This window comes from Barbus barbus, assembly GCF_936440315.1.
Source record: "Barbus barbus genome assembly, chromosome: 21".
In the NCBI taxonomy this organism is placed as follows: Eukaryota; Metazoa; Chordata; class Actinopteri; order Cypriniformes; family Cyprinidae; genus Barbus; species Barbus barbus.
In genome coordinates, this window is record NC_136749.1 from 17,127,403 (window position 1) to 17,153,760 (window position 26,358).

The window sequence follows — 26,358 nt, forward strand, 5'->3', positions numbered from 1 at the left end:
TTTACCTAAATCAGAGCAGCATCCATCTTTGAAGGATGTAGGCTGTCAAACATACACAACTGTTAGCCAATCATGGCAGTAGGTGTTTACTTTCAAGTCTACAATCTGGCACGCCTATTCAAACAGGTTAAAAACAGGACAGAAAATAGCTCATTACGTTAAAAAAAAAAATTTGGGGATGTAAAAATCTTGATAACTTTATAAGCGGACCTCAGAGAACAGTACAAAAAAAAAAAAAAAAAAAAAAAAAAAACTTTAACAGCTCTAGGACTTTTACTAATTATATCACTGTATTGAGAAACTCAAAGAAAACTTGCTTATTGATGGAAGTATAATGTGTGCTTTAAACGTCAATCATTTCAACATGAAGTGAATCCTCTGAAAGGTTTAAGATCAGCTCAGGAATTGGAGTCTATAATAGCAAAAATACATGCAGTGGGTTGCAACATCCAATTCCCTAAATGAGCCTGATAAAACTCAATTCAATTTTACACAACCAGAAAAACTGCATATACAGACGTACCCAATTAAAAATTCAATCAGTTTTATTAAAACAATTTAATAGTGCTGCGTATGAACAAAAACGTTTTCACATAAAAAAAAAATATATAATAAAACCATGCTTTTTTTCTTTAGCATATAGCCATCACAACAATTAACTACAAATCATATTTCTCTTATTTGGCATGAACCAAAAAAAAAGTGGCTACACTTTCACTCTTCAGTGACGTCTTTAACAGAACATGTGAAGATTTTTGAATAACCTAGCGGGGAAAGAGCAGAGTCAGTGCATTATCTATTCAGTGCAATATATTCAACCTTGACCTACAGGTTCTCCTATAAACAAGCTGATATCATTTCTGCCAGCAGCATTTGGTCATTAAGCTCTACTTAAATTATATCTCGTCTAACTGGTTAAAATATGATTATTTATAATATTTGAGCACTGAACAATTGTACTGTATTTACAACCACATACATTAATACAAAACTGGAAGCTTTGACAGAGACGTGAAATAAAATCCAAACAGTTCTAAAAATGCATATGTAAGAAACGGTAGTACCTAAATATAGCAAATTCAGTCTATAGCCAACAGAAACAAAAAACTTAAGACGCTTGAGGTAATATGAACGTAAGCTGGTGAAAACACAAAAATAACAAATACAGACCTGCAGAGATGCAAACACTCAGACTAGTTTAAGTTAGTTTCACATTGTTGTAGTTGAGATAGGATATTTGTATAGATCAGCACTGCTCAGTCCTACTCCTGGAGATAAAACTCTGCAGGAAGGTACAGTAGATCTCCAGGAACAAAGACTGCATATGTATGAAAACAGAAAGATATATAACACTTTAAACAAGTGTTTGAATAGTAATATCTGAGAGTAAAGTCCTTTCATTTACACAAACTTAACCATTTACATGACAACAGTGCCAAACACATCCACAATATGGGATAAATAATCAGTAATACCAGATAAACAAAAAAATTAATCAGTGATCTATAGGCTGAAATTATGGTCTGCTGAGTGGGACCCTTGTGGATTGTTACAGTAAAGCACAATGTAAACATAGTATTGTTAGTGTGCTAACTGACGCTAACATCGTGGCACTGGCATAATTCACCAGTACAGTGCTAGACAACGCACAGGTGTGCTAACTAAACTTTACACTGGAGTTTGCAAGCGGCATAGCTTTTTTGAGCCCGGTATCCCAGCGTTACCCAAATTTAGCATCACAGTGCTAAGTGCTAAATGAACTGTTAGCACAGAGGTCTACATCAAGGGGCATCATTATTCTAAGTGCTATGAGAGCCACAGATCTCTCAGGGTGAAGATATTAAAAGACTGCCCTCTTTTAAAGTGTATGAGATACACCAGAGAAGGGGGTGCTGTTAACAAGTCTATCAGGCTGCTGCTAAAATGCCTCTTTCATTCATCGCTTTTCCTCAGCTGCATTGGGGTTTCTGTGAATGACCTGAGAATTGAAGAGAAAAAGAGTTTGAATGGTAGTTACAATGAATAAGTTTTTAATATAGGCTGAAGGCAAATACAACTATAAAACTAACAATAATGAAAGACCATATCACCTGCCCTGATGTACAGGGAAGTGGCTCTGCACTGGTGTTGCCTGACTGCTGCTAGGGCTCATTAGCATTGCGCTGTAGATGTTGGACGCCACCACGAGTATGCACAGCAGGATGGGCCCAATGATGGCACCCTCCAAACCTAAACAGTACGCGCCACCTGCTACCGCGAGACCGGTCAGATACGGGTGTCCACCTCTGCATATACAAATAATATTAATGCAAATTATGGGAGGGTGTGGTATACACATATATACAATCAAAATGAGGACAAATGTTGTTGATAGACACTGGCAGATAATACCAAACTCCCAACACACATTTAAAAAACACAATCAAAGAGGAATATTCTGGGTTACTGAATAATAATGACGAAAGGGTAAACTGTCCTTTTAAGCTGTAATAGTGTTTCGTTGACAGTCAACCAAATCTGGACATCAAAAAAATTAATAAATCAAGGAGTGTTGGTTTACAAGTATAAGTCAAACACACCCTGATATATCAGAGTATATGGCCGTGTCAACAAAGTATGTTGGCAGCAGATGGCAGAAGAGCAGCAGCAGAGCTTTGACTCCCTCTGCCTGTGCCAGCCACAAATCCAACACCGCTGGCAGTGCCGCCCAGTACGTCCCCAAAAATGGCACCGCACCTAAGATTGCTGCCATTGCTGCAGAGAGAGAAACATAGAGAGGCAAGACAAAAATTAGAACATAAATTTGGGGTCAGCAAGATTTTTTTCATGTTTAAAGTCACTTAAGCTCACCAAGGCTGCATTTATTGAATCAAAAATACTAGAATATTTACAGTATTTAATGTTACATGATTCTTTAGAAATTATGCTAATATGATGATTTGCTCAAGAAAAATTCTTATTATAAACTATAAACATCTGAAAACAGACTAGTAATTTTGTGGAAACCATGATATATTTTTCCAGAATTCTTGGATGAATAGAAAGTAAAAAAAATAAAATAAAACAGCATTTATTTGAAATAAACGTTATAATTTTCCTCACAAAATGAACAATACGAATTGTTTTACACCACATGCAAATAAACAATTAATTTTGTTGCCTATATTTACAGGTTCCAGTTTTCACACTGTGTGCTTAAGCAGCTTCAGGCAGTTTTAACACAGCCTTTTTTCCATGTAAATTAGATTCGCAGCAGACCATACTTATAATCACTTATTTAATATAATAGAAATACTCCAAGACAACATCCAGAAACCTGATATTTTCTGTTCAGAGCTGCATCACAAACACTGCCAATGTGAACATGCAGAACATGTGGTGTGAGGAAGAAGAGAGTCTTTTATGTCTGTTTATTTTAGTCTTACCTGAGGGGATGAAGACAATGTTGATACCAAATATTGTGTGTGTAAGCCAAGTATAAAGGCCGTAGAATCCAGCCATCTTCAGAGAGGCATCAAACACACCCCTGTACAGAAAACCGAGTGAGACAGAGCAGAAAAACAGAGGGATTTTCTCCCCTCAGTTGGCCTAATTCTGACTGGAGTCAGAGTGAGTCAGTCTCTCTGTGATAGCGCTCATGAAAATGGGTCTAATGGAACATATTTGTGCATTCTGGGTGACGGCAGCATCAGCACACACACTGAGCTCAGTTAGGAAACAGTGAAATCCTCTTCTCATTGCACTTTCACGGCTTCTGACATTGTCTATGAAGGGAAAAGTGTGCTTGTGAATGTAACATGTTTTTATCCAAGCCAATTACATTATGCTAATTTCTACTGGAGAAACCTGAAGTTAAGCATGATGCTCAAGGACACCACAGTGCTACAGCAGATTTGTGACCCCATTCATTCTCCATTTTCTGGGTCACCCTTACCTGCAGATGAACCCTCCACATTTTTAACCAGCATATTATTCCCAGTCAATTTCACCCCCATTTCAGTTCCAATCATGATTGCTGTTAAATGATCTGTTCAAATGGGAAATGGCAGAAAAAGCAGAACAGTCTTGCCCTCTTGTGGTGATCACGAAGTACATCTATTACTGGTGTTAATGGCATACTTCAGCCAATAATCATTTCCTCACCTTAGTGTCATTCCAATCCTGTACAAATTTCTTTCTTCTGTGGAACACAAAAAATATATTTTGGACAAAAAACAAAACAAAACAAACAAAAAAAAAAAAACACACTGACTTTCACTCTTTGTGAAAAAAAGCGAAATATCTATTTTTGTGTTCCACAGAAGAAAGCAGGTTATACATATCTGGAATGACATGAGGTTGAGTAAATGATGACAAGATTTTTACTTTTATTGCTTGTATTTTGCCTTAAATATCTCTTTAGGGCTGTGATTCTCAACCAGGGGCAACTCAGCAAACTTCCAAGGGGGCTGCAGGATGATTTAAACATATTAAAATAATCAAACTTAATTAAAATGCTAAAAATAATTCTCCTATACAGGCACTCCCAGCTTCTGTTAATATACACTGAAGTTTGGGATCAGTAAATTTTTTAAGTTTTTTTAAGGGAGTCTCTTCTGCTCATCAAGGCTGTATTTATTTGATCAAAAATACATTGTGAAATCTTATTTCAGTTTCTAATACTGGTTTCCTATTTTAATATACTTTAAAGGGATACTCCACCCCAAAATGCAAATTTTGTCATTAATCATTAATACCCCCATGTCGTTCCAAACCTGTAAAAGCTTCGTTTGTCCTCAGAACATAATTTAAGTTATTTTGGATAAAAACCGGGAGGCTTGTGACTGTCCCATTGACTGCATAGTAAATTACACAGTCAATTCACTCTTTGGGAAACAAAGCTTTTACGGGTTTGGAACGACATGGGGGTAGGTAATTAATGACAAAATTTGCATTTGGAGGTGGAGTATCCCTTTAAAATAGAATTTATTTCTGTGACACAGCACTGAATTTTTTAAAGTGAAAGTGAAAAGTGAAGTGACATTCAGCCAAGTATGGTGACCCATACTCAGAATTCGTGCTCTGCATTTATCCCATCCAACGTGCACACACACAGTAGTGAACACACACACACCGTGAACACACACCCAGAGCAGTGGGCAGCCATTTATGCTGCGGCGCCCGGGGAGCAGTTGGGGGTTTGGTGCCTTGCTCAAGGGCACCTCAGTCGTGGTATTGAGGGTGGAGAGAGCGCTGGACATTCACTCCCCCCACCTACAATCCCTGCCGGCCCGAGACTCGAACCCGCAACCTTTGGATTACGAGTCTGACTCTCTAACCATTAGGCCACGACTTCCCGCATTTTCAGCATCATTACTCCAGTGTCACATGATCCTTCAGAAATTATTCTTATATGCTGATTTATTATGTGTTGAAACTGTTGTGCTGCTTCATATTGTTTTTTGGAACATGTGATACTTTTTACTTTGATTTTTTGATGAATACAAAGTTAAAAAGAGCAGTATTTGTTCAAAATTTAAATCTATAAGTCTTTACTATGACTTATTCATTTAACATCCCTCCTGAATAAAAGTATTAACTTCTTAAAAAAAGAAAGAAAAAATGTACTGACCCCAAACCTTTGAATAGCACTGTATATTGTAACACCAAATTTCTTTTTTAAATAAATACTGTTCTTTTTAACTTTTTATTAATCAGAAAATCCTCAAAAAAATAATCACAGGTCCCAAAAAAATATGAAGCAGGACAACGGTTTCCAACAATGATTATAAATCAGAATATTAGAAATCAGCATATTGATTTCTGAAGGATCATGTGACACTGAAGACTAGAGTAATGATGCTGAAAATTCAGTTTTGATCACAGAAATAAATTATATTTTGAAGTATATTAAAATTAAAACTTATTTTAAATTGCAATAATATTTTACAAAATAAAATTTCTGTATTTTTGATCAAACAGATACAGACTTTATGAGCAGAAGAAACTTCTTTAAAAAAACATTAAAAATCTTACTGATCCCAAACTTTTGAGCGGCAGTGTATATATCACAGGCATTTCCTCCAAGGAGGCAAAGGAGGCAGTGATTCCTCAAAATATTGGAAGAGAAAAAATTTGTACTACAAAAATAAAAACAAAAATATTACAAAATTTAACATTGTTCAAAAGCGACACCAGCAGGTGAACTTACAGCGGGAATCTGCGTCTCTCTTGCCTCCCCTGAGCCCACTGAGTTTTAACAGAACCCCTAAAGCATGCCGTGAGTTTGGACGGTATAATTGAGAATGAATAGGGGAAAGTCACATGAGAGGAAGAAATGCCTCCATCACGATATGACTGGTTATGTTTGGCTGTGATTGGTTCATGTGATAAACACCGCCACAATACAATATAATGGCATTAATGGGAAGAATAATTTAAAAAAACTAAGTCTACAACTCACACACTTAGATATAATCACTTTGTTACATCAAAATAAGACAATGAAATGGCTCTGTGGGAGTTTTTAGTGAGTAATCAGCTTGGTGAAATGTAAGGTATATCTCTCTGTCTGTGATCAATATTTACCGATCTTGATGACTGATGATCCGCAAAAATTCATAATAGTTAAAAGTTAATTATTAAAAAGAATACCTGAACATAAGATTACAAATATTTATATTGTTTAAATTGTTTCTGCCTTGAGATATTATTTTGGATTAAATGTAAACTGGTTAAAACACTAACTTGATGAGACTAATACTTGGTTTTAATAAATAGAATATGGATTACACTGTTAATGTAAAAACATAAAATACATTTTTCCTTTTTCTAATAGTGTAAGTAATGTTTATTTAACCAAGAAAATGTGACTGGGACATGAATTTACATTTAATTAAAAAACTGAGGACTGCCAAAGCACACCACTGATTTTATATATATATATATATATATATATATATATATATATATATATATATATACACACACACACACTATATTGCCAAAAGTATTGGGTCACCCCCTTCTAATGAACATGTTTGACACTTTAGTAATTTCTATGAGTACAAATCTTAATGTTTAAGCATATAATGATATTCTAGGGAATTGTGTGCTTCTAATTTTATAGCAACAGTTTGGACAGAATCCTTTTCTATTCTAACATGACAGTGCCTCTGTGTATAAAGCACGGTTCAAAAAGACATGATTGATTCAGTCAGTGTGGAAGATTCCCTGATTCGCTCGGTGCATCGGCAAAAAAAAGTTAATGATGCGATGCATCGGCTACAAGTTGGCATTTGTATCGCGATGTATCATTTCTAACATATTTGCATCGGTAATCGGTAAAACCGATTTATTTATATATAATTACTAGTGGATGCTGAGGAACTTTAAACTGTTTCTCAAGCGCGTTCTCTCATCATCACTGCGCATGAAGTGACGTGACATACGGCCAAGTATGGTGAGCCATACTCAGAATTTGTGCTCTGCATTTAACCCATTTAAAGTGCACACACACAGCAGTGAACACACACACACCGTGAACACACACCCGGAGCAGTGGGCAGCCATTTATGCTGCTAGGGGTTCAGTGCCTTGGTCAAGGGCACCTCAGTCATGGTATTGAAGGCGGAGAGAGCGCTGTACATTCACCCCCCCCACCTATAATTCCTGCCGGACCTGAGACTCGAACTCGCAACCTTGGGATTACGAGTCCGACTCTAACCATTAGGCCACAACTTCCCCGAAGTCCCTGAATATGACGAATCACAACAACACTACAGAGACCTGAGGAAAAGCGGGGATTAAAATCTGACTTGAAATAACCTAACAAATCAATATTCAATACCATGATATGGAGATGCACATCCCTACTTTAAATGCAGACCTTGAGCCAAAAACTCATCACCAAACACCAATGACTTGTACATAAGGGTACAGTCATTTTAGACACGTCCAAAACTGTTGCAACAGAGATGGAAATACAATTTTTAAATACATGAATTATGTTTCCAACTTTATTGCCACTGTTTTGTTAGTGCCTTTTTCTGGGGGTGTCCCAACACTTTTGTCCTTATAGTGTCTATACAAGTCGTTGGTGTTTGGTGATTGAGTTTTTGGCTCAAGGTCTGCATATAAAGTCACACCAGAGGTGTTCAGCTGGGATCAGGACTTGTCTTTCTGCAGACCAGTCAAGTTCTTCCACACTGACTGAATCAATCATGTCTTTTTGAACCGTGCCTTATACATAGAGGCACTGTCATGTTAGAATAGAAAAGGGTCCTGTCCAAACTGTTGCTATGAAATTAGAAGCACACAATTCCCTAGAATATCATTATATGCTTAAACATTAAGATTTGTACTCATAGAAATTACTAAAGTAGTCAAACATAGATATATACACTATCATATAATATTTTTATTGTTAAAGCTCTGTTAATATTATTAATATATTGAGGGCCTTTGAATATTGTGTTAGACGCTGAGTGGTATTTGAGACAAACTAAAGATCCACATGGACATGGTGTACCTGATGGCCTCTTCCACAGACTGTCCGATAATGTTTGAAGAGGGTCCAGGTTGGGAGAGGGGTGTGAGGCTGATTACCCATTTCACAGGTTTATAGTATTCACCACTGGAGCTCAGCAGGTAAAAAAGTGTAGTCAGGAAAATCACCTATGCATCCAGAGAAACAATGAATATTTAAAACCACCTCTAAAATCCAATCCCATCAATCTGATTGTGTATGTGTGTATTACCAGAGACAGGGCAAAGTTGAGCAGTGCGGTGCCGCTGTGGAACAGTACGGTGAGCAGCGTGGTTGTTGTGGATATCAGCAAGCCAACATTTCGACTCATCACCACCCACAGAGACTCTAATATCTAGCGCAGAAGACAACATATTCATCAATCTGTCAAATAAAGACATTCCCCACCACACACACTGGAGCCTAACCGAAAGCAGCGTCTCGATATTCTCCTGAACGAATGAGGCGATGTCCTGCCAGTCCAATATGTCCCCCAGCCAGCTGTTCTGCTTGTGCATATGTAGCTTGTGTCCACGGTGTCGTCCAGTGTGAGTCATGTTCTACAACACAAAAACACAGACTGGAATACAACAAAAAACAATAAGTCAGTGAGTGTGTGTAATTGAGTAAGGTTTTGTTATTACCTTCACAATCCAGGACTGATAGAGACGGTCCCACAGTTCCAAAACTTGTTTCTCAATCACAGCCGTGTTGTTTACTTTATCACCCAACATCTTATGAAGCTATAATACACACATACTAAAAATCACTCACATAATAAATGACTATTCAGCTTTACAGAGACATAAAACATAAATGGTTAAAGACATGAACATACAATTTGATTTAAAGATTTAATTTCATAATTTTAAATTAAATATCCCGTTTTCACAAAAAGAAATGTTTGTTTTCATATTTAATGAAAAAGCAATAACTTTACCTCTGAAACACTTTTTAAACCCTATTTACATTATGATTTTTTTTTTTGTAACTGACCTAGATGGGTCACATTTGAATATGCATATCCTCGTGAAAAAGAAGTGCACTGAATTATTGTACACTTGTAGTGCACTTAAAATCTTAAAAGCATATTATTAAAAACTGTACTTGCAGCTAATATAATTGAAATAAAATAAAATGCTACATAAGTTTACTTGAAAAGAGGACATTTGTATTCATGTCAAACTAAAATATTTGCTGTAAAGTACATTCTAAATCATGTTTTAATCTGTAGCGTGTTATGTGATATTGCATTCAAAATGAATACATTTTAAATGTACTAAATTGCAGCTTCATCATTACAAATATATTTATATATATGACAAACAAGTTTCAAGAGATTAAAATATATTTTAGAACAATATAGTGTCAGTACATTCAGCAGTACCCTTTAACAATATTTCAAGGACAAAATGAGTAATTACGAAATTACATACAGTATAAAGATGTTACGTGGATTTAAAAAAAAAAAAAAAAAAAAGTTTGGCTAATTGTATTTAATATATATTTAAACTATAATATATTTTTATTTAATTGCAATTAACATGCAATTAAGTGTCCAAAGACATTAAATTCAGCGCACAATTATGTATATATTTTTAAAGTATATTATTTCCATAATTAGTAATCTTTTTTTTTTAAAGTAGCCTATGCTAAAGTGCACTTCTTTTCCATAAGGGTGTATTCAGAATAACACAAACAACATTTGAGGGCAGTGTCACATGGCAACATTTTCAGTGAATAACTTGCAGTTGGTTTCTCTCCCAAAGCAATCAGATTACTTCAGAAATCTTGAAATATATCCCAAGATTTATATGAATTACTTTTATGGTACTTGTAATGGTGCTTTTTTGCCATTTCACAGCCCTTGGTCACCATTCACTTTCGCTTTATCTGTCTCTTCAAATGTTATGAATGTTGTTCCATTTAGTCTTCAACAGCACTGTCATCTCTTAACTCTGACCTTATGTGTGATCCATTCTCTCCCATGTTGGTAAACATTTGTGGCAGCAGAGTTTAGAGCCTTCTGGACAACTTGGGCCTCTGGGAGCCAACTACACAACACACACAAACAGACAGTTGCGCAACATTTCGAGAAGATTCCTAACTTCCAGTGAAAGATAAGGGTGTGTTTCAACTTACTTGGCCCACTCTGGGTGGTTAGACACGGTCTCATTGATCAAGTTACTGGTGACCTCTATGATATGAACACTCTCTTGGTGCACCTGTGAACAAAAATACAATTGGTGAGAGATGAGGCATACGGAGTGTGGATATAATCACGCAGTGGAATAATCAGCCCAAAGACAGTGGTTTGGAAACACGGTACCATAGCTGTGAGCAGCAAGGCCATGAGCAGTGTGCCAGTTACCAGCAGGAAGATAATGAAAATACTGATCAGCTTATCCAAAGAGCGCTCCAGCCATACGATCATCTGCAAAGAAAGAAAGAAAGAAAGAGAGTTCAGTTTCTACAAAACAAATCGGATCATTCATGCAAGTGTGTGGCAACACAGAAACCTGCTTCCCTCTGCCAAACCTGAGGAACAATGTTGTGTTCTTTGGTTATGAAAACCTAAAAGTAAAATGCTCACCTCTTTCATTGAAACAATACGGTTCACTCAACAATGAAAAATATAATCCTTGTGTTTTTCTCACATTATTTCAAGTCTTCTCAAGCCATGCAACTGCATTGTGTGAGGAAGAGACAGAAGTTAAGATTAAAGGGGTGGTTGACTGCTTTTTCTAGGCTTGATTGTGTTTATGGGGTGCAGTCTAACATGTGCTAATGCTTCATTTAAAAAAAAAAAACACACATTATTTTTCACATAATTTACCTTAATGCTACACTGCTCTGTCCCTTCTCCTATGAACATGATTTCCTGGTTTTATGAAGCCCCTTCCTCAGAAATACGCAATGGGCTCAGATTGGTTAAACCGCCTAGTGCAATCCAAAAACGTCACACCCCTCACCAAACGGCTTCGCCCCCTTTGTTGCATGTTCCCAGGTTTATGTAAATTTCAGGGTTTGTGATATCACCAGGAAGTATCTCATTGTAGTCCCTAACAGCCGTGACTGTAGGCATTAACCTGCCATAAAACAATATCTCCTTGTTTATGCTCAAACAGCAACATTGCACATTACCTAAAGTTAAAAAAGTGAAACCGCAATCAACCACCCCTTTAAAACAACATTTTTGGGTGAAGTTTCCCTTTAAAAACTTAACAGAAGATCCATGAATCAGTTCTGAGTATAAGAGACGTTCAACCTTATTTGCGTTTATGGACATAACCCTGTGAAAATATTAATAGTAAACAGTCTGTTGAAAACTCACACATGAAACTGACTCATAAGCCAAAGTCATGCTGACTTTCCTTTTTAAAGTGCTCTGACACCTGCTAACTTGTTGGACGACTAAGCAAGACTATCTGCTGAGTGAATGAGCGAGATGGTTGGCTCTAGATCCAACTCCTCTCACCTTACATTTACCTAAACCTACCCGTCTCCACCCCCTGATCCCTAAACCCACCCATCCACACCCCTAAACCTACCAATCTCCACCCCTAGATGTAGATCCAACCCCGCCCCCTGGATCTTTGTTCTGCAGTGAGGGGCTACTGGAATGAGCTAACAGCACCTCTGATGATAATCTTGTCAGGAAACAGTAGCTGGGTTTCCATCACCCTGTTTTAATGCGCATTTTGAATTATCGCATGAGAAACGAGTGATGGAAACACCAAATTTCGAATAAAAATCCCTTAATTCGCAAAAATGTTTTTACGCTCGCTTGAGGTGGTTTTTGACTTGTGTGAAAAAGGGTTAATGCAAATAATGGGAGATGGAAACGCATTTTGCGAATAAATAGTGAGGGGTTATATTTTTGTTTTTGGCAGGTGGACTCGGTTTCTCTGCTCACCCAGCTTCTGTCAGCCTTGTGGGCAGCACTTGCATGTCTAATCCTGTTCTCTGGCTCCATTAGTGCTAAATGTTAACATAACACACAAACCTGGTAATGTTGATGACGGATTAGTACAGAGTTAAGGAAACTGAGAAAAGACTAAAGACTAAAATAATAGAATTACTCCTCCTCTAACACTTTAAAGCCTAATATGCAGTTTAAAAGCAATGCTGACAAATGCCGCAGGATTCCTGAGGGCAGGGACATACTATCAGACCTGAAAATAGCTTCTTCACCATCTGCTCCTGTTGAGCCACAGTCAGATTCATCTTAATCTGACACAACCCATGAGATGCTACTGTACTTGGAACATTTACAACGGCATAAATCAGAAAACAAACAAACAACAATAAAACAAATATTCTTTGACAGAACATTCCGAAGACTTACAGTATATTGGTGATGTCAGACAAGGAAAGTTTCAGAAGGTATTATTACAAAGACATTTTAAACTTTGAAACAACATACAAATAATCATGCACAACAGGACATGGAATGTGCATTTAAAAGGTTTCCATTTGAACATTATGGTGAACGCTATTTTAAAGGTTTTGCTATTAAGCCATTAGTTCCATACAATATTCTTCACAGAAATCCCATAATTCATTGCAGCAATATAAACTCAAGATTGTAGACAACGCTAGAGAACTGTACATTTGTGTACTAAAAGTTTGGGGTTGGCTCATCAAGACTGCATTTAATGGATCAAAAATACAGTATAGCAGTAATATCATAAAATATATTACCAAACGTTTCGGTCACATGTTGACATTTTCAATGCCAAGCTTCAATTTGATGTATATTATCCATTGCTTTAAATGTACAAATGTTGTTCGAGGGGAATTTTGGCCCAAACCCAGAGTAAGTTCAGAAATGAAGTTATGTGTAATAAAGTAGAATGACAGGGAAAAAGTAACAGCACCTTTAGAAATATTTTTACTGAGAAAAACGGTGATGTGATCAATGCTTATTTTACCTGCTGTATTGATTAACTGATTTTTTTTATAATATATATATATATATATATATATATATATATATATATATATATATATATATATATATATATATATATATATATATATATATATCAGTGCTTGTTCTGATTGTTCATGTGATCTCCTAAATCATCATGTGATTTCTTAAATCAAGAGGGCTCCTAGTTCCAACATTGTCAGCTTGGCATTGAAAATGGTCAACGTGACCGAAACGTTTGTCTTGTTTTTTCAGTAAATTGCTTACACTGCTTTCATCTCGCTTGTGACTTTTTGATTTTTGAGAGTGTGTAGACTTTTCTCAAGTATTTTACTTTTTAGGGAAACTTTTTTGGTCTACACACCTCGGTTGGATTGTTTTGAAGGCGCAGCGAGTCTCTGGCTGTTTTTCTATTATCATTGTTGAAACCATGAAACCATTTTTTAAGGATTCTACAATAAATAGAAAGTTGAAAAGAACAGCATTTATTTGAAATAGAAACTGTTTCAACATTGTCATTTTTAATTTAATTAGGCCTATGTAGAGCGCTGCTAATCACTCACTCCTAACATTATCACTTCTACCTTTCGAGGGTAGTAGGCTGCTTAATAGCTCTTGGAGCAAAGCTTGTGTGCCTCCTTAGAACCAAACCGAAGAAACCCCTTTACCAAACCTGCCCACGCATGAAGTACCCAGCAACACCACCAGCCTTGGTTTCAAGAGACCAAAGCATCCCTTCTCCCAAACCTCCATTCCTACTGTCTGTTCTTTCCCTGCATGCATCTAACACACTCTGAAGACAACCAGCCCAACACATCTAGAGCTGTGGAACAGACCGTGGACTTCCTCAGGGTTTTGTTCTGCATTTTTACTGTCAGTTAGTTCGTCAGCATTTCAATCACATCCAGAGTCACACGCTCCTTTCCACAGCACAAAGCGCCACACAGCAGGAACAGCCATAAGCCAGTGAGCTAAGCAGAGCTGAAAGATGGAGGGGTGAAGTGGAGAGGGGGAAAGCATCACTCCAAAGCTTTTAATGGGAGCGCACACTGTCATTCTTTCATTCTCTTGCCCTTTGTTCTTTCTTTCTCTTTTATACCTGCCAGCACAAATGATTTACCTGCTTGTTAAGCCAATGCCAGAGCTTTGTGGAGGGAGACAGAGAGACAAACGGTTATTAGAAACAACCAATCAGTATGCAGGAAAGCAGCAAACATCAACGTGGTTTCAAGGCAAAAACAGAGCAAGACCGGATGGTGACGTTACAAGAAGAGATTCATATTGAACAATAAAGTGATGTGGTGGCCTTTTTCAGGGACAATAGAAAGATCTGCTATGATTGTCCTCTTGTGAGTGTCTTCATCTTTTTTTGTTTTCCTCGCCTTTTATTCTTGTGAAGAGTCAGTGATAGATCCAATGGTGATGCAACATTTGCTAAACATGCAAATTGGTGGGAGGGGCTAAACAGGCAGTGATGTAGAAGCAGGCGTTGATCTTCGTCTGTGGAGACGGTGTTTAGCCACACTATTACGTCATAAAGTGGCACATTCCACAACCTGACGTTTTGGCAGATTGGCTTCAATATAAGCTTTTTTTTTTTTAACCTTATGGGAAAGTTTTGATTTCTGAAAATTACAGAATGTGTTTATAGTACAATGGCCTCTTATCAAAAGATCAAGGAAATTTTGATTTCTCAGTTCATGACCGCTTTAACTGAACTGCTGATGGTAAATTTTCCACTGAGATTAAACTTTGAAGACACACAACTCACAGAAAATTTATGTATTGAATTGCTTGTGTAATTTAGATTATTGAAGGTCAGATTATATTTCTTACAATTTGACTGAAGTCATGTTGTAGTTCCTTGTTAAGTCAGCAGTTAGCAGATAATAAGAGTTTAATGTTCTCAAGCTAATTTTACTCTCCTTTGCTTCTTGGTGAGTGGTAATTTTGGACCCTGCATGTTTTCAGTGCATTTGCTCATAAGAGCATGTGTGACTCAGCATGCTAAAGAATGAGAGAAGGCAAAACTAGGTTACTCTACTGGATTACTATGGCGTCAGAGAGGAGTGGGCAAATGCTTTCTTAGAGGTGTAGGATTTCATTTAGACTGACTGCAACAGTGGGCTTTCATTCTCTTTAGACAGTCCAAAAGATCAAACCCATTAAAATGAAAGTGACATTGTCAAACTGTGGGCACATTTTTGTGATTTCCTCACGTCACAAACCTAAAACAATAGATGAGAAAAAACTACCAAACTAGAAATGCAACATCACTGTGCACAAACAAAAAATAGTTACTCTTGATTTGATCTGAGTACTTGAGCTAATTTGAGAAACAGGAAACATGTACCAACTATTAGGTTAATAACATTTCCTCATAGAATTACTCGCTCACATTGACAAAAGATTCTGTTGAATATTAATTTAGTTCCCAAATGCCTCTACAAGTAATAATATAAACAGAAACATCCACATCTGACCTTCATAGTTTTTATTCTGTCAGTTATGAATACTTCTTGTCTTAGTTGAAAAAAAGAGAATTAGCAAGCCACAACCACATTCAGTTCCTCTTTGTAATCACAGATCTGTGCCACCTCCAAAAATAAATGTGTGCATGTGGTGACAACTACCAGCAGGCAAGTGTTGTGAAGGATATCGAAGGGTCAGCAGACAGGCGATTGCTTTTGTGTGTGTGTGTGTGTGTATCTATATAAGATATTACCTTAGTGTCGACCCGAAGCAAGAACTGAGCTAGGCCTTTGATCGGTCCAGGCAGCAGAGCATCCTGTCTGTCTTTGACAAACTTCTCAGAAGCAGCCCACCATTTCACTAGAGTCCGCCCAATGAAGTCCTTCATCCCAAAATGGACAACCATCTTCTTCAGGACCCAAACTGGGAAATATAACACCCACCCATCCATGAAAACATGCATACAATCCTACACTTGTGACCATAGGACCATGAACACAAAATTTACCAGCAACAGGGATGGGAAGTAACTGTAAGATCCAGAGGTTGAGCCAGATCTGCACCAGCACTATAGCCCACGCAAGCAGCACAAAGTAAATTTCACTGGCCTTCTCTTTGGGCTGGATACCCCTGAAGTCTAGTCTGCTATGCCGCCGGGATGAGGGAATGCTAAAGAGTCTCTTCGGGGGGGCCATTGCATCTGTGAGGGGTAGAGGAAATCTTTACTAATGATGATAGAATTGTTGTTACCATACTGGAATTTCTAACCTCAGTACTTCAATACCTTGAAAAATACTGGCAATTGATACAAGTTTCGATACCACAAGAAATAATTTGCATAACATTTGATCGGTATCTGAGTCAATTTACTTTTGACCATAAAGTATTTTTTATCAACTGAAACTATCCGAAATTCCTCAGGTTTGATAGCTCTGAGTGGATTTCTATACTACTACTACTACTAATAATAATAATAATAATAATTAAAAAAAATAATAGTATATTACTTATTGTACTTTATGCTGCAGTACAGTTACAATAAATAACTGCTGGAAGGCTTTTACTATGAAAACAGGTTTACAAAGGCTTCTCAGTACAAATCTAGTAAAATGTTGTAATCATATGTCCACAGAAATGTTGGAAATTATATGAATGTAAAAATAAAATTTAACTGGAGAACACATTTTGCTCCAAAAATGCACGTTTAAAGGGATAGTTCACTCAAAAATTTTACTTTTGTCATTTACTCACCCTTATTTCGTGCCAAACCTGTATGAGTTTCTTTCTTATGCTGAACATAAAAGAATATTTTGAAGAATGCTGGTAATCAAAAAGTTGATGGTCCCCAATAACTTCCATATTATTTATTTCCCTACTATGGAAGTCATTTGGGACCAACAACTGTTTGGTTCTTCAAAATTCTTTAGAATATCTTTTTTTGTGTGTGTGTGTTCAACATAAGAAAGAAATTCATACAGGTTTGGAACAACATGAGGGTGAGTAAATGATGAAAAAAACTGAACTATTTCTTTAACTCAGACATCAACTCCAAGACACTAAAAACACTGGATCGTGAGCTTCTCACATGTAAAAGAAAACAGCCCCTCGCTTCACTCTGAAACATGCAGCAAAATAGACTATGTGCTTATTAAATTAAAATACACACACTTCTGAAAGTCAGTCATAACCTGACCGACACAGAATCTTGCACATTTAAATAATTTAAGCAGAATCCCACAGATTTTCCCTCAAAAAGGAAAACAGCCCTGCAAATAACTTCAAACATCTACATGACTTTGAATTAACTCAGCAAAAGTGGTCTGTTATCTTTTTTTGTGTCACCTTTGGATTGTTCTGTGGTGCTCTTCTCTTCCTGGATCCTTTCAGCATGGCTGACGTTACTGCAGGAGATTGCCATGAAGATTGTATTAGCAGCAAAGGAGAGCACCTGACCAGTGAGCTCACCTATACAGAAAGAAGAGAGGAGTAAGAGTCAGATGACATCATGAACAGAGGTAAATCATGTGAGAGCTGGAGCCTCAGCCTCTTCACCTTTCCCTGGAACAGCAGGTTTCTCCTGAGAACCCGCTATTAGCAGTAATACCACCACCACAAACATAGGCACACGCCAAGATCCTGTCAGAGAAACTGAAAAAAAGAGAATATTTATCATTCCTTCAAAGACAGGATTGTAGGTCAATACTAAAATCCAAACAGATTTACCGGTTCAAAACAAAAAGGTCTTACCCAGGTAGAAAATAAGTGCGGCCCATACAGGCACAGACAGTGTACGCAAGTAACCTTCCATGGCAGGCGTCCACTTAAACGCCACAGCCAACACGTAGCCCACAACTAAAGTGCCAACCTGAGAAAGAGAAAGACAGATAGAACATATGGGCATCTCTGGTAACCACTGTGCCTGCACCAAACATTTGCCACCGATCTATTTATAATCACAAAACCCTCAGTATGTTCACAGCTCTCACGGGCACTGCGAGGGTGTATCAAAAGACACTTCAATTAAGTGGGTCAAAGGAATTGTTCTACCAAATAAAAATTCTGTCATAAATTGTCATAATTATCCAAAAAATTATATAGGTTATCGTTTTCTTCTTCCTGTTCTCTTAAAATAGAGCCAGTTTCACTGCCAGCTTCTTGAAGAAATCAGCACCTTAAATTTTTCTTGTTATTAGGTGATCACAAGGTTCCGCTGAATGGAGATTTTGTGTCCGAAAACAATTTAAACTAATAACTAATAATAGACATCACATGACATGTAAGAATTAAATTAAACACTAGACAGAACTAAAAAAAATCAGATACTGAGGTACTTAAATTGAATGTCAGGGTGAAATTTAGTCCTGTAGAGTTCTTGTAACCTTTAGAAGAACTTAAAATATGCCTTATGATCTATCATCTGGCCTGTGTGTAGCCTAAGGGACATATTTTTAGCATCTTGGGATGTCATGCTCCAATTCCCATTCATATATTGAGCATGAGTTCTAGATAACTTCACATGGCCAGTTGTGTTGATGAATACTTTTCTATACAAACATATAGAAATCTATACAACACATGGTCAGGTTGTCCAAAGCCAGATGTGGTCATACAGAGGTTGAAAGATTTGCAATGTAAATATATGATTGTCTAATGGATGAAAGAGAGACAGAATGTGACCCCATAATGGTGCTGGACACTGACAAAAATTATTTAGCTTTAAACACTATAAGATATATGTGACCCTGGACCACAAAACCAGTCATAAGGGTAATTTTTTCGAAATTCCAGATTTATTCGTCATCTGGAAGCTGAATAAATAAGCTTTCCATTGAGGTATGGTTTGTTAGGATAGGGCAGTATTTGGAGATACAACTGTTTGAAAATCTGGAATCTGAGGGTGCAAAAAAAAAAAAAAAAATCTAAATATTGAGAAAATCATCTTTGAAGTCGCAGTGCATAGGCTATTACTAATCAAAAAATAGTCAAAAAAAGTTTTGATATATTTATGGTAGGAAATTTACAAAATATCTTCATAGAACATAATCTTTACTTAATATCCTAAAGAAAAATCGATCATTTTGACCCATACACTGTATTGTTGGCTATTGCTACAAATACACCTGTGCAACTTATATGACTGGTTTTGTTTATCTAAGTAGGAGTGTTCTAAGTCCCTGTCCCACAACCCCTATGTCACCTGTGCATTGTCTGACAGGAGGCGTGTCTCTGTCCCATTCACAGACAGAACTCACCCACGCCGCGCTGAAACAATCCAGGCCGAGACAGATGACCGTACAGACGTGACTGAGGATCACCTGCATGCCAATGACGCTCCAGAACAGATATAGGAAATAAAGCAGGGGTACACCGGCCCCAACTGCCAGCAGTACATTGAGCCGATCTACGACCAGTCCTCCCAGAGTTTCCACCCCATGGTTCACGCACCACACCGGCACCAACAGAGTCCCAACCACTATCGGTGTGCCACTGTCCTGCAGGCTGCTGAGCCAGGAGCGGCAGAGGCGGGCGAGCGAGTATTTGAAGGGGTGCAGGAAAGTGCCGCACAGCACTGCCCAAAGCAGCGGCCGCAGAAAAGCCTCCAGGATGAAGTAGACCAGCACGGCTGCTCCGCAACAGATCGCCACGAAGATCATCGCTCCCGTGTTGTAGAAGGCCTGTTTGATGTTTTTGTCGAACTTCAGGGACATCTGCTGGCTCAGTAGCTGGCTCACCATCCCGACGGCTGGTTGAACGGTCTCGCTGAACGAGACGTAGTGTGGCCGGCTGATGCGCGGGGTGTCCGGCTCGGTGGCCTCACCTGGACCAGGGTCCCCTGTGTCTGCCATGCTCGCTAGCGTCGCTCCGCTTCAGTCCGGTGGATCCACCACATAAGGAACTGCGGGCTGGGCAAAGAGTGACGTAGCGTGTAGGATGAAGTCTGGGAAATGTAGTCAAGTTACAGTGTTTATGGTTTTACTGCCTACCAGACACTGAAACTTTTCTTGATATGACTGTAGTGAAGATATTCGTATGCTATTCCGAATGCCGTAGACGAGCAAGCATGACCCACCTTGTATGTTTTTTTTTTTCATTCTATGGAAATATCCATTTTCTGTCCCTAGCCTTTACAGAAATATTACACTTGAAAAACACATTAGGGTTACGATTTCTTTGTATTTTAAAATGAAACAATATGCTATTTAAACAGTTACACCTTTCTGAACCATCAATGTGGCAATTTTTGTTTTTTTATTTCATTAGAATTCCAAGCACCACAAAACTGCTCATCCCCACAGCCATCTACAGAGAAAAAGTGCTATCTTTTTTTTCTCCCATTTAAAATACAATAATGTATTCATAACTATCAAATATATGGTGTAAATGACAAAAAAAATCTAAATGCTGAATAAATATTATAAAATATTTTATGAAAGTAGTGGCCCCCTGGAGTTGTCACTGGTACTGTTCAACAAAAAATTTTTATTTTGAAATAAAAAAATCACACTGAAGACATCACTAGACTTCCTTCTTCTTATTTTCTGAAGATCTTTGAAGAAATACCCCTGAATAGTCCACTGCCTCTTTTAAGTTATCAGAAATCATTCATCTCATGATTTAAAATTAAGCTTTTAGTTGAACTCACTGGTATGACCTACTTTATTGTTAGGGAATTGTTAAAAAAAAATAGAATACAAATTATTAAACTACTTAATTTAGTGACTAGCCTATACCATGACTGACAACATGCGGTTTGATCCCTTGCAACAGCCATTTTGCAAAATGCATTTTTCAGGAAAATTGTCACTGGTGTTACTGTCACTGGTGTCACCTTCCTTATGGGTAAATAAATGCACAACAAAGATAAACAAATAATCATGCTGTCATTTATGTATTCATAAAGTCAAAAGTAATGTAATAATGAGGTATAACCAAAATTAAAATAGTCATTTACTCACCATCATGCAGTTCCAAACTTTCTTTCTTCCATGGAACAAAAAACAATTATTTCAAGAAATGTCTGATGTTTGGTCTATAATACAGTAGAAGTCTACGATAACCAAAACATCTACTATAACACAATGATTAACAGCACTCTTCAAAAAAAAAATTAAATATTTTGTGTTAAGTAGAGAGTAAGTCAAACAGGTTTGGAATTGCATTTAAACTATGTGAATAATATCCTTTTGTAGTTTGAAAAGTCACAAAATGGAGAATGCAGAAAAAAATTATACTCTGTGATACTCTGATCATAAAGGATATTGAGTATGGGTTCAAAATGATATACTAGAATACAATTACTTCTTTAATGAATCGTTTGACTCGCTCGCAGCACAACAAAAGACAGTTACTTGTCGCCATCTACTGGCGTAACAATCGAAACTACAGAAAAGGTGACAATGAATTAGCGAACAAATATTTGACTTGTTTTATTTATTGCTATTCTTCAAGGGGCCATGTCATGACAAGTAGGCCTACATCAAGTTCAGACCCCGGCAAAACGCTCTCATTTTGTCCAGACAAACATTACAACAGTCCACATTTTCAGCTGTCTCATAGCTTTATTAAAAAGTGCAGTACGTGTTGTGTTCAGGACCATCAAACAGGTATCTTTTTTCCAGTTAGAGCGAGAATTCACAGTAAGCTTGTCAGAATGTATGTAAGCTGCTAACGATGTAGGAGATTGTATAACAAATGTTTAAAATCCCAATGGTTCACAGTCCTTATGCACACTCATTATTGCATATTCTCTAAATGTCAGAAGTATATTAAAATGTAACAAACATATGGTTCCTTGACCACTGGCATACAATGTTTCCATTCATGCTACATAACATGATTATCTCTGGCCGGCACACATCAAAAATGAATCGCATCAGTCCTCCAAGTACATTTCCTCATATACCTTAAGGTGAATACAACAACGTATTTAAAACTAAATACCTATCTAAACATCTTTACGTGTTGCTCTTCAGTCTGCTATACAAATGTTATTACAGGACATTTTCAAAGGACGCCAAATAATTAACAGAAAACAAACTGGTGTGATCCAAATCTTTCTACACAGGTAGCAATCAGTTCTTGGACTATTTGTAAGTTTTACAATGGCATGAAGTCCTTGGTATAGAAAGTCTTCAATTCACTGGAATGAAAACCAAATGACTCTCTCCTGGACTGATTCCGTTCCTTATCTAAATGGCTCAGATGAGGCTGGTTTGCTGGCATGCATCATCAAATACTGAGCTGGCAATGCTGGCTAACTGGAAGGCAGTGATGTTTTATGAATACTTTGCATGTGTGTTTGTACTGTAGGGCAAATTATGTACTGCTGTAAGTTGCGTAGTCAGTCACAGGCATTAATTTACACTACTCTGAAATCCACTGCCTTAATAAATGTTAATCAGAACTGTAATATACTAGAAAACACTGGATAGCAGGCAACTACAAACAGCAGAGCACCTCTACTGAGATTTGGCAAAACATATTCCATTCAATAGAACGCGACAATTCACTTCTCCGTAGAGTCCTGTAGTGGGACATAATGTTTCATGATATGTGCCACTGTAGAGATACGGTCACATTTATGATTGTTCAGCTAGTTTTTGTTCAGTCATTTCAATAGGTATCATTGTGTTTTGGAATTTCATGTGGGGCGAAATCCCCACACAGATTTCACAACGGGTTTAAGTTTGGATTCACAGCTTTGACCAACAGAAAGCTGCTTAGTTTGAAAGTGATATACAATGGATTTCTTGAAAGCAAAATTTTACTGAAAGTTCTCTAATGTGACTGCACTTTAAGTATACTGAATATTAACATTAATTTGGCTCAGATTGTTTCAACTATTGTAGGCTATACTTACCATAACATACCATTTGAGGTTTCTCTATTCTTTCATTAAAATAAAATATATTGTAATATATAATAAGTTTACGGTTGACTCTCTCTCCTCTAAATGAGAATCATTGCTTGTATGTAACTGAATATTAATCCACAGTCCAAATACCTTTCTAGTGTACGTAGATTGAGGATATTATAGAATTGCAATTTATTTCTGCCTGTTTCTAATACTGTTAAGTTGGCACACAGTCATGCTATAGTGGCTCCATAGTTTGTTGTGTTAATTTCTTTTCTCAGTGACACGGCTTCGCTGGTTATGGTGTGCCCATCAGCAGGTAGAAGGTAAGAGCAACAATGAGGAGGAGGCAAAAGGGAGAGGAGAATGTCTGATAGGCTGTGGCAGGCATGAAAATGTCCTCATATTTATAGATGCTAATCATGCGATCTGACACCGGTGGGGAATCGATGTCATGCCTTGTGATGGAACCTGAGAAGAAAAACAGAACAAGATCCCCATAAATAGGGCAATATTAAATGTGTAGCCCTAAACGAATAGTCTCTCATTCTGACGACACCTATCAATGGATCCATATGCAAGTGATGTGATGCTAAATTTGTCCAAATCTGTTATGATGAAGAAACTTTTCAGCAAATTTTCAGCAAATTTTTTTAAATTTTTTTTTATGAAATACTGTTTTAAAACCAGGCTGTATGTCTTTACCTTGTATGGCAGGTCCCCAAGCGAACAGATAGTACCAGCTGAGGTGCAGGTCCACCAGCGTCTCCTCCCGCGACACGTGAAGAGGCCGTTTGAAGCGGCACGTGACGCGGTTGTTTTCAAAGATGCCCTCCTCATCCCTTGCCGGGTTGCGCTTGATCTCTTTGGCCCACTGTCCCACGTTGTAGAAATGATGTATCCGTACACGTCCGTTATCATCATGAACACAGCCCATGACATCATCACCTCCCTACAACAACAATATTATTGTGTATTTCTTAGCAGGCATTCACACCATTTATATATATATATATGTAATCCCTCTCTCATTACCATTTTTTTGTCAGAGGAGAAACCAACAGCAACCCATCCATCAGTGTCTGCACTCATCTCGAATTCCACATCTGTGCCAATGCGTCTGAAACTCAGGAAGTAGTCACAGGTCTCTGCGTCACAACCTGGTTTGCCATATCTACAGCAACAGAAGAGAGATTACTTTTTATTTTTGGGTAAACTTACCCCTGTATGAACAATCTGCAACACAGCCCTAAAAGATCCATGATGTGCATGCATGTATATTTCATGTATATATTGTGTACTGGACATCGTGGCAGACTGCAGCTTGACGGCATGCAACGCACAGTTTGATGCCACAATAATAACCCATTGTTTATAAATAAAATGTAAGCTTTATTCTATGCACTCACCTGATGCATCCTTTGGTTATTCCACAGTCACTAACTTTGATGCGGGCAAATGGGTCTACAGGAGGTGCAGTTGGGAAGGGGTAACCTATATGAGACATTAGACAACAACGCATTAATCAACTGGTTTCAGCTAGTCCTACTACTAAAATACTAATTAATGATGTCATATATTTGCATGTTACATTTTAATTTTACTTAATACATTGTAATGCGAGAGGGGCAACTTAACCTTAGCTATGGGTAAAGTTTTCGTAATATAGTATGTTGTGTAATACTTTTTTCAGACACAAACACACACATACACACACAATGGCAATAAACAATAAGTTACACTGGCAATAAAGACATAATATTACAAACGATCTCTATTTCAATAAATGCTGCTCTTTCAATAAATGCTGTTGACATTTCTATTCATCAAAGAAAAAAAGTGATCCTGATCACGGTTTCCATGAAAATATTGAGCTATTTTCAGCATTGATAATAATAAGAAATGTTAAGGACCAGTGTATTTGAATGATTTCTGAAGGATCATGTGACACTATAGACTGGACAAAAACATTAAAATCTTACCAACCCCAAACCTTTGAATGGTAGTGTATGTTCTTTTGTTTTTTACTGTATATTATTCACACATTTGTGCTTTTAAGTACTATCCAAACATGTGTTACATAGCTGTACCTACAACACTGGGCCAGTCATGTGGCAATAAGGGTTTCTATTCTATTCTATTTGATGAGTTGCGGCTTTATGAATCACAGGCTGAGTATCTGCAGTTTATTAAAAAAGTAGATTACAAAATAGGGGAGTTGGGAAAGCCTGTGGGTATGGGTCTGGATGTGAGTTTCACAGGCTTTAGGGGTGCTGACCAGGGTGCTGATGTTGTACCATTTGAATGCAAACGATTATATTAGCGAATCAAAACCAATCTATAAAAGTATTGCTAATAATTATCACTAACAGACAAAACTATGAACCTAATTAATAGGCCTGTGGTCGAGGGAGGGCATCAGACGGTGACAATTCATTGCATGTATTCAGTGCTCCTAAGAACTGCACTCATGAGTGAAAACAACACAAAACCAGCATTCAAGACTTCAAATCATGCGCTATCGTTTTATTCCATCGTACCTTCGTCGGACAGGTATCTGGACTCGAGGAACTCGGACGCGAATGTGCTGTAGGAATCCTTATGGGGTTCTTCGTGCCCCGGCTCTCCGTGTTCTCCATGGCCGGCCCGCAGCACATTATCATCGGTAGGACTGGCAGAAACCGCATCCAGCAAAACAGAGATCTGCAGCAGCGGATGCAGAAGAAACATGACTGGATGCGTTGGACCTAATGATACGATAATTGTTATTGTACGCGCGAAGAGACTCGGGTCTGATTTACTAGCCGTCACATTCCAGTACCGATGCTTAAGACTGATAACAAATAATAAAATGTAGCTAATTAAATCGCTTTCATGATAAAACGTTTTGGTTGGTCCGCGGGTGAGGGGTTGCTGAGAGACGACAGGCTCGGGTGCCGCTAATGAATAGGGCCAAACCAATCCGCTTATGGTGAGATTTGTAACCGATAGTTGATGTTGCTTGATAATGACACGGCGCCCAGTGATAATGTCAGCTGTATACACTATTTAGCAATAGTATATCTTTATTTATTATTACATTATTGTACATTT

General features: G+C 37.6%; 2 protein-coding genes across 3 annotated transcripts; both read right to left on the bottom strand.

The window, feature by feature from the left end:
• Positions 1-521: 521 nt before the first annotated feature.
• LOC306886989 (transmembrane protein 245-like) lies at positions 522-20,309 on the bottom strand. 2 transcript variants are annotated; one of them, XM_079444431.1, is made up of 18 exons: positions 19,664-20,285; positions 18,159-18,276; positions 17,964-18,059; positions 17,754-17,876; positions 16,420-16,611; positions 16,165-16,334; positions 14,560-14,583; positions 10,836-10,940; positions 10,649-10,731; positions 10,470-10,560; positions 9,151-9,249; positions 8,935-9,066; positions 8,739-8,861; positions 8,510-8,655; positions 3,426-3,526; positions 2,580-2,754; positions 2,091-2,285; positions 529-1,978 (listed from the first exon to the last, which is right to left on the bottom strand). In XM_079444431.1, the coding sequence occupies exons 1-18, from the start codon at positions 20,255-20,257 to the stop codon at positions 1,933-1,935; spliced, it is 2,613 nt and encodes an 870-aa protein (XP_079300557.1). In that variant the 5' UTR covers positions 20,258-20,285; the 3' UTR covers positions 529-1,932. The 2 variants fall into 2 exon arrangements, with proteins under 2 accessions (XP_079300558.1, XP_079300557.1); XM_079444432.1 differs by lacking the exon at positions 14,560-14,583 and having other exon boundaries at positions 522-1,978; positions 19,664-20,309.
• A 1,507-nt stretch (positions 20,310-21,816) lies between these two features.
• On the bottom strand, positions 21,817-26,094 carry LOC306887404 (DOMON domain-containing protein FRRS1L-like). Its single transcript, XM_079445099.1, has 5 exons — positions 25,806-26,094; positions 24,675-24,759; positions 24,301-24,439; positions 23,971-24,217; positions 21,817-23,736 (listed from the first exon to the last, which is right to left on the bottom strand). Exons 1-5 carry the CDS (start codon positions 25,993-25,995, stop codon positions 23,564-23,566), a joined length of 834 nt encoding a protein of 277 aa, XP_079301225.1. The 5' UTR covers positions 25,996-26,094; the 3' UTR covers positions 21,817-23,563.
• Between the last annotated feature and the right edge of the window lie 264 nt (positions 26,095-26,358).